At 39.8% G+C, this 9240-nt stretch overlaps 1 protein-coding gene across 1 annotated transcript in view; it reads left to right on the top strand.

Moving 5' to 3' along the window:
• mbip (MAP3K12 binding inhibitory protein 1) overlaps positions 1-4920 on the top strand; it is an 8187-nt gene extending 3267 nt beyond the window's left edge. Inside the window, exons 5-9 of the mRNA XM_008399138.2 lie at positions 352-417; positions 684-842; positions 1088-1185; positions 4548-4586; positions 4670-4920. Of these exons, the coding sequence (XP_008397360.1) occupies positions 352-417; positions 684-842; positions 1088-1185; positions 4548-4586; positions 4670-4777 (470 nt within the window). The 3' untranslated portion in view covers positions 4778-4920. The remainder of the gene's footprint in view (positions 1-351; positions 418-683; positions 843-1087; positions 1186-4547; positions 4587-4669) is intronic.
• The last annotated feature ends 4320 nt before the right edge of the window (positions 4921-9240 follow it).

A 9240-nucleotide genomic window follows, 5' to 3' on the forward strand; every position in this document is an offset into this window, starting at 1 on the left:
AGGGTGGAGGGGGGCAGGGTGGAGAGGGAGCCTGCACACAGATTGCCAATGTTTGGGAGAGAGCTGATTTCCACAGGCGAGAGGTCAGGCTGAACTGCTCCAAGAGGGGGCCTGAAGTAGCTAACACGCTCGGCCTTAAAAATGCAACCCGTTCTGTGCAGAAAAACATGAGACGGGGGACCTGCTTGAAATTCAAAGCCCGTCTGAGACACCAGTAACACAAAATCACGAGAAGCTGCAATTCATGTGTGTGATGGATGCTTTTTTTTTTTTTTTCCTTCTCCCACACAAGACATTTAATTAAACTGAGACGATCTAAATGCTATTTTTGTGGAATTTTATTTGTTGTAGAAAACAGCTGTGCGAGGACGGACGCAGTCTTTACGCCGTACCCGGGTTTTAAAAGCCACGTAAAAGGTAAGAACTGTCGACGATCTGCTGCTGTCATGGGACATCAACACACGAGTCTACATTAATGACAATAAAAAAGTGAAAGTTGCATGCAGAGTGTTGCTTGCATGTCTATTGATTTATGGCAACCCACCAAATATTGCGTTCAGTCTGTCTGTCGTTTGCGGTGTTGCACGCACTTACATGTGACCACAACCATGAGTGATGTTGTTCGCCTCACTCCCGACTACTCCTGAGTTACAGCTTTTGTTTATGTTCCTATGGCTGGGCAGTCACACGAGTAGTAAACACTTATGGGCCCCAGACTCGTAGCGCCGGGGGCCAAGGAGATGCTGGGGAGCCTCAGAAGGGGCCAACAACCCGAGATTGTGGAAACGCAGCCATAGAGGAGCGGCTCCAAAACATCGAGGCTCATCTCAGACTCCCACCAGGTGAAACCTTAAACCTTTGATAATACTTCAGATTTTGACATGAAATGACTGAAACACGTGCAAGTTTAAAAAAGTAAGATGGGGGTGGGGGGGGAAAGTATCTTTCATAAAAAGTAAAGAAATGGATAACGGATATTTTCTTTTATTAACCATTCAAATATATTTTTTGCTCTTATCGAAGCCGTTGCGTGAAACCCTGAGCATGTAAATCTATTCATGATGTGTTTTACCGTTGTTTTTTCCAGTGGGGCCAGTCCCTTTGAATGTTTACCAGAGGCTGAAGAAGATGGAGGATCGCATCCTAGAGTTAGAAGGACTCTCTCCTGAGTACTTTCAGTCCACTGTGAGTCCTTGGGATGTATAATAGATATAGAAGACCCTTTTCCCATTAATGCATACTATTATTACACATAAAATAAAGCTATATTGCTGGAGCAGAAATAAGTGAGCTAGTAAATGGATAGAATATAGATTAAAAAAAACATTTTCTAACGTTTGTAGAGAAAGTAAACATTTAATCCCATCTGTTTCTGTTGCACACAAATGTCAATGCATCTTTTGTGGGAGTTTATCTGATTAACTATTTTTTTATGGATTCCAGAAGTCTGTCCTACATTTAAGAGAAACTTAAAAAAAAAAAAAAAAAAAGGTTCTATTTTCACCTTGCCACAAGCCACGTGGAAGAAGGCGTGGCGCTCAGATCAGACCAGAACTTGTCTTTTATTCTGACAGATTCTTATGCTCGCGTTGTGGGAAACAACTTGAGCACCCAGTACGGGAGATCTCTGCAGGATCGCTGGTCAGAGTCGATGAAGCTAAATTAAGAAAAGCAATCGCACGGAGAATATCTGTTAAGAGGCAGCGAGAGAAATTATGTGCAGCTAAAACGGAATGGCCCAGTCAAAGTCCAGACCCAAATCCAACTTTGAATCTTGACAATTGTGGCTCACGAATGCTCTCCATCTTGTCCAGACCTTGTATCGACTCAGCTGGGCTGAATATAAACGTCTGCTTCAGAATTTGGCTCTACTCTGTGATGGTCAGTTGCATAAAACCCCAATAAAATTCACTCAAACTTGTGGCTTCAAGGTGAGAAAATGTGGAAAAGAAAAAGTTTCGAAGAGGTTACGAATACTTTTGCCGGAGCTGTAAATGTCGGTGAACTCTGCTAGTGACCTATTTGCCCACTTAGCTGCAGAGTTTAAATCACAGGCAACACATTCAGATTTACCTTCCAGCATCCACTCAGCGTTCCCAACACTTACCCGTCCTCTCTTCGGAGCCCAGGTGTCTATACCGTTTCGTGCAATTAGCGCAGCTTGTAGTGTCGCGTCTTGTGTCTGAGCTGAGGGTCTTTGCAATAGATCATCATAGTGTCACTATATATGTGTATATTGCTGCGATTTTCACCTCATTTATTTGAGCCCATTTAGGCCACTTCAGTCTCCGCTATTGTCAGGCGACAGTCGTGCGCCTCCTCGGATTTAAATAGTCATTTCACCTCCGAGGCACTCTCGCTAAGACTAAAGTGATGTCTCCTTTGCACCAAGTTTTACTTTTTGTCGTTGTTTACCTTGGCTGTGGCAAAGAAAAGCTAAGAGATTCAGCTAAAAGCTGCGCTGGACATTTAGATTTGAAACTGACTCACCTGCCATTTCTTTTTTGTGTTTGAATGGAAAATGACGGCATGCGCTAAAAGTAAGCAGGAACTGAGATTGAGTGTGTGTTGAAAGGAAGCTTTTAAAGGGCATTTTTAAAGGTGTGCAATGGCCAAATTGCAACGTGGAGTACAGGTTCACAATCGGTTCAACCTGAAATCTACTCACCGAGAGGAGTTTCTGTGAGACGCTAATGGAGTTTCATCTTTTATGCTTCACTTGCTTCAACACATTTCGCTACTCAAGTTGTGCTTTGGTGGACTAGAAACAAAAGGCATCTACTTTTGTTGCAGGTGCTTGAATATTTAGGCCAGAGCAAGTCCAGTCAACTTTATTTATTCATATGTTAACCATAATCATGATTAGGGCTTTTTAAGAGGCAATTTTTTAAAAAGTGCCAACATCAACTATAGATTATCCAAAACAACAGACAAGTATATAGTTGTCAAGAGAAAAAGAAATAAATGAAATTTGCAAAAACATGAAATTTAGGTTTCGTTCCAGAAAACTTTGAGAGTGACAGAACAAAATCAGATTTCGAGTTGATTCTCAGAATAAGCAGAACTGCCTGAAGGTGTGCCTGGGATTTATTCAGTAAGTGTTTAAGAAACCAGATTGTTTCAAGCTTTAAATCGATGTAGAGTATTTTAAAATCAATGTTTTGTTTACGTGGACGTACGCTCAAAGCTTTTAGTTTTACTTTGTAGCCTAGCATCAGCTTTTTCTTCTAGCTGAAAATGTTTGTTTTGATAATCCAGGAAAAGCGCAATAATCTAATATACTAGAAGTAAAAGCATATTGTCACCTTCCTAAGATAACGGCCCAAGTCATGTTTTGCCATAAGTATGGGGGGTGAGGTTTGCCTAAAATATCTTTTGGAAAGAGAGAGGGTTATTTTTATTTTTTGCTAAAATCACTTTTGGCACAACAACAAAAAATGACTACAGCCATTATTTTAGGAATGCGAACAGTTTTTTATTTCAAAGGTTGTTTAGAAGGATATGATTTTATTCCTAAAACGCAGCATGTACGTTACAGTTTGGTTTTTGCCATACTTCCAACATTTAATGTTGCAGCGAATTCAATTGAGGGTCAATACAATGTTTGAGGTTAACAGGAAACGCAAGAAGAATCTCTTGTTTTTAGACTACGGCAGCAAAAGTTTCACATCAGCGAAGCAGTCAAGTTGAACAGAACAGGGCTAGCAACTCATTCATAGAGAAAAGTTCTGTTAATATGCCACAGAAATCAGCAACTAAGCAATATTACAGATGCTGACGGTAGAAAAGGTGAGCTTTTCCTCTCTTTCTAGTCCAGATTCTCAGATGGTTTCATGTTAAACCTGCGAGGGATCGGCACAGTCCATCAAACTCGAATTGATAAGCTAAAGGAGTCTGTCCAGCGTGTTGGATGTCTAAGTGTGCTTGAGATGCTGCATGTCTCCTCATACTAGTATTTCTCAGCACAGCATGCCGCTTCTGTGCAAGTGCCGCTCTCCATCTGCTTTTGACTCGCTGCATGTTTGTGTGAGCCGAGCGAGAGATGTCGAGTGTCTTTGAATAAACGAATGAAGATGGGGGTCTTTTATATTCGGAGTCTCCTCCCCCATCCCTCCTCTTGTTTTTTTTCTCTGCTGTAGTTTGGTGTTTGGTGAAAAGCGGCGCACAGTTGGCCCATGATTTTAGGAACAACATTCTAATACTCGGCATAGAGAAGGCTCCATAAGCAATTCTAAAGGATTTTATAGACGGAGCGAAGCAAATGCCAATTTAAAACATATTGCTAGGAGCAGTAGGACCTCTCCTTTTCCACTGTAACCAAGGACGTTTGCAGAATAATACCCCCACGATTTTACTCCCTCTATTGTCAAAATATCCAATAAGGAAAAAATATCCCAAGGGTTTCTCATAAATCGCATGCTGTGTCTAGTTTTCTTTGTATTAATCCCTCTTTTTTTGTTCCAGCAAGTGACTCAAAGTCTGTAAGTTTGGCTTCTGCTCAGAAATTTGCACAAATCAACAAGTTTCAATGTTTGCTTGCGTTGCAGAGTCACCTCCACAAGCGGCCTAAGACGTCCACCGCTCAGGTCAGCACTTTTCTGTTTTCCTCTGAGCAAAGTTTCATCTGTTTGCCGATCGAATTTCATCATCCGATTTGTGTCTCCGCCAGGCCTGCACTCTCACAGAGCTGGATGAGAAGATCAGCGCAGTGAAAGCGGCGCTCCTCAAGAGGGTCTCTGAGTTTGGGCCGGGATACGGGACCGATAGTCCGCTCTGATGCACGTCTAAGCGCAATAAAACCGGTCAAGAATTCAACATAAGCATCGTGTGCCTTTTTGTCGACGCTCGCCAAGTCATCAGACACGTCAATAACTTTTGAAACCATGCTGATCAAAATACAGTTTGTCCTGTTTGTCCTTATGACCCGTTTATTCCTGTTCATTTATCCACCATTAGATCCAAACCACAAATATACAAATGAATAGATTTAGTCAGTTGATGCATTACAATCAAATAGTTTGATGCTAATTTGAGCACATGCTGCTTAATTTAATTATAATCATAAAATTACCACAGTTAACTTTTTCCAATTTAATTATATGCTTATCTTTCTAAGGAGGCCCAGGTGATTGCATAGAGTTACTGACTTTGCAGCAATCCCTCATTTTCCAGATAAAGAATTGCTGACTTTTGTGATGAAGTGAAGTTTTTGTTTGACCCTAAACTAGATCCAGATACTTTGTGTACTCAGTTATGTGCCACCATATATGGTGGTGAAGGCTTGTGTTGGGGTCTTGAGGGATTTTTGTATTTCTTTTTTCTTACTCAGGAAAAACAAAGATACGAGCAATGAATTAGGAATACACCAATTTTTAGTTTTGCTGGCTGATCATCGATCTTTAAAGAAAAAAATCTTGTCTGACTTTTCCCATTTTGACGTTTTTTGCCTCTAAACTTGCTCCAAATGTAGCGACAGTAACTAAACTGCGTGACTCTTGCTAAACCGCATGACGTGCTGAACAAAAATGGACAGTAACTGATTTTAAGACCTTTGCAGATGTGGATAAAATAGTTTTTCGTTCACATATCGCCCAATCATTCAAAATGAAGAAAACCATCGGTACACCTATACTATGCTATCAACTTGGTTTATCAACTTGAAAACATTTTTATCATTTAATTTTTATGTTTCATGATTATGAATTACTGCATCATGTCAAATGCTTGAATGCACCACTTAAAAAATAATAATACAAGAGCACTTTTAGTTGGAGTTTAACATGAAGCCAGTTAAACTTCTGGTGTATTGATCAGGTATCGCCTCCTTTTGGTGTCTATGAAATTAATAAAAGCTGTACTAGAAGGGCTACAGTTGATCAAACCCAAAAACAGGAATCATTTCAAGCGAAGGAATCTTTTCCTTCTCTTGTTTTCCGAAGTTTCACATTTGCCCAGAGAGTCGGTGTCACTGCTGTCATCATGAGGCGATGGCTGGTTGTCCTCCACATCGGTATGTTCTACCAGAGGACTCGGCGTTTTTCTCAGCTCTGTCTCAAGAGATGAGAGGAGTTTCAAGAAGATGGGGGTGTAACTTCAGTATTGTTGCCTCCTAAAGTCACCAGTGTGACTGGTTCTGACCAAACAATCAGAAAAAGCTCTGAGAGATCCATTGGTGGGCATACTGCTGCACCATGTGGAGTCCCTGCAATTAAATGTTTTCAGAAATGGTTTGGTCCGACTGTGTCACTGATTTTTGTGGAATTATCCACCACCTCTGTAGCTGGAAAGTTTTTCTTTTCTATCGAACATTGTGGCGTCTTTCACATCCAAACACACGACACAGTCTGTATCAGTGTATTCACTCGTTCTATTATTGAGCTCCGATGCATCATCGAAGGATTTCCCTAATTTTTCTTTCTCTGTAATTGTTCTCTAAATAGATGTTTTTGCTTTTCTTCTCTGTTAGATAATTGGTATGTCTAATTTAATCACGATTTAGGAGTGAACAATGTAATATGATAACAGTTTGCTTTCATATTTTAGTTGGGTTACATTTAAGCAATCTAGAAATAAGTATTATTATTATCATGATAGATGCAAAACCTCTATGTAATTTATTTTGAAAGCCTTGTTTTGAGTTTTAAGTATCCATCCCTTCAAATTAAGTTATTTTGTTGGTTTAAATAGACACTATATCAAACCAAATTATAATGCACCCTTAAATAATTCTGAAAATGTTTTTTAAAATCAGAGGCTTGGTAATTTAATCTTCGGTAATGACGGGAAGGTGTGTGTGTGTGTGTGTGTAATCGAGACGAACCTCTGTGAGAGAGCACCTGATTTATCTTCCCGACCGCTGTGTGACGATGATCACCCCTAATGGTTGTCATTATAACAAATGACCTGATTACTGCAACTCTGTTTGGAAAACATACTGGAGACCCAACAAACCAGCATTAAATGGGACGCCGCTGCGTTTGACACTGTGACATGTACATAAAAGGCTTGTGTGCGTGGATTTTTAATTTTTTTTACCGAGCAAGTCGCTGAAGGAATAATTATGCGTTTCCAATTTATGAGAAAACCTGAAGAGCTGCTGCGTTTTGGGGAAAACTTGTCTTTGATTTGACGGTTTCGTATTTGTGTCTTGCGTCGGAGACATGTCTTGTCTTTTAAAACTTCGTAACCCTCATTAAAGCTCGCTTTTAATTTTCAAATTAGACATTAGTTTTACATTTAAAATTACATATTAAAAATAAACAAAACAGCGAATGATGTGGCGGCAAAAAGATGGAGCTTTGTTGTGCTGTTTTATTTTTGCATTACCAACTGAGATATTTGCTAAAGAGCCATTTGTGAATCCTAAGAAATTGAAGACATTCAAAGGAAGTTCAACATGAACCATTGTGCTGCTTCAATAAGGAGTTTATGTGTGGAAGTGCTAATGGTGCACACGTAACACCCACTACAATTATTCTAAAAGCTGTGCACAAAAGCTTGAAAAAGGTAGTTGTTGGGCTACGTGACCCCAAGAAACCGCTCTTTGCTAAAGTTGTGAGCTTTGGAGATTTTCTCCTCCCTTGATCTGCTGCCATGCTGTTTCTGTTCTCTTGTCGTTTATAACGGCTTACCAAAAAAAAGAAGAAAAAAAACCATACTGTACATTACAAATGAAACACATTGACCAAAACCTCAAATCTCCTCCCATCATGTTCAGGTGTTGGTTATGATACAGCACTGTTTGTGTAGTGCGTGCACATTGGGATGAAGGATGTGGAATATTTTGTGTCCAACTGCGTTGGATGAGTTGATATTACATTTGCTGTGACGTCACTGTCTCATTTGGTTTGTTTTCCATGTCTCAGTCGCAGCAAACAATCTAGGGTTGAAGGTTCAACGCTAACCGTGTGCCCCCTAGTGGCCAAATAATCATTTGCTTAAACAGAATAAGTCGTTTTTCAGCAGTTTGATATCATAAAGTAAGAAAAAGGTTTTTTTTGCATATTTACAGTTTGAATAGCGACTGAGAGCTATTCACAGAACATACACTGAAATTTTGTGATTTTCTTTTTTCTTTTTATTGTGATATAAGTAAAAGCAACATTTCTTTATATTTTAACAGTGGTCTTAAAAACTGTAACCAGACCTGCATGCACTTCATTCCAATCAACAGAGCAGCCAGTTAGCAGGTTAGAGGCGTTTATTGCAGTTGCTTGATTTTTTTAAGTACGTATATTAGGAATGAGCTTAAAGGTTTGATCTTCGTACAGTTTTGTGGATACCAAGTGGTTCAGTATTGCAGTAAATGCACCAGGTAAAATATCCCTTGTGACTGACCTGGATCTTTTCACGACGGTTCTGATCGGATTTTACTTTTATCCTTTAGTTTTTGTGGGGTTAGGGTTAGGGAAGTACTTCATTCATGTCCTTTTGAACTGGAAGAATTTCTCTTTATGATGTATGGAAGTGCACATGGGAAAAAGAACCAAGTTCATGAAAGTACTAAAAGTACATTATCTCAGGTACTTACTCTCTACAAACCAGAGTGGTTTCATTTGAATAGACATAGCAAAGGCAAAGTTGTGTTCTGTCTAAACAGCATAAGGTTGTTGTTGATAAACCAGTAGTGAAAAAGACATCTACATAGGACATATATTGATGTCTCATTGCTAACCAAGCCTACCTTTCATAGTCTTTCGTTGTATTTTTGGGTCATGTTTTGTGGGAGGCAAATTTCTCAGAAAAGAAAGAAAAACCTCGTAGTGTGAGCTGCTTTAAACAAAATGCATGGAACATATCAGCCCGACTCCGGTCAATATCTTTGATTCAAGCAACTCCTGGGAAGTTTGTGTTTTTGCTAAAACTTGTGAAAGTCTTTCTAGTGAGGAAACGTTTTAAAGCGAACGATGCTGAAGGTGCGACAAACTGACATGTACAGAGAAGTCCACCCTTCTCACGTCTTCAGAAATTACTGTAACTCCCCTTCCTCTTCTTTGTTTTCGCTCCTTTTACATCCTGTCACGATTTATTTCAGACTTGATTGATGGAGTGACCTGAATAAAACAGAGGATCTTGCATTGTGATTTTTTTTTTTTTTGGGTGGGGGGGATATTTCATTCTTGAAGCGGAAATGAGGAAGTTTCTTTTCACCCCGTCTTTCAGGTGTACCCCGCTTGTTGACGGCTCTGTCCATCTCTCTCACTCATACAACTGGAACCCTTGGAGCAACGAGGGGGCCAC

The sequence above is a fragment of the Poecilia reticulata genome, linkage group LG22 (genome assembly GCF_000633615.1).
Source record: "Poecilia reticulata strain Guanapo linkage group LG22, Guppy_female_1.0+MT, whole genome shotgun sequence".
NCBI classification, from domain to species: Eukaryota; Metazoa; Chordata; class Actinopteri; order Cyprinodontiformes; family Poeciliidae; genus Poecilia; species Poecilia reticulata.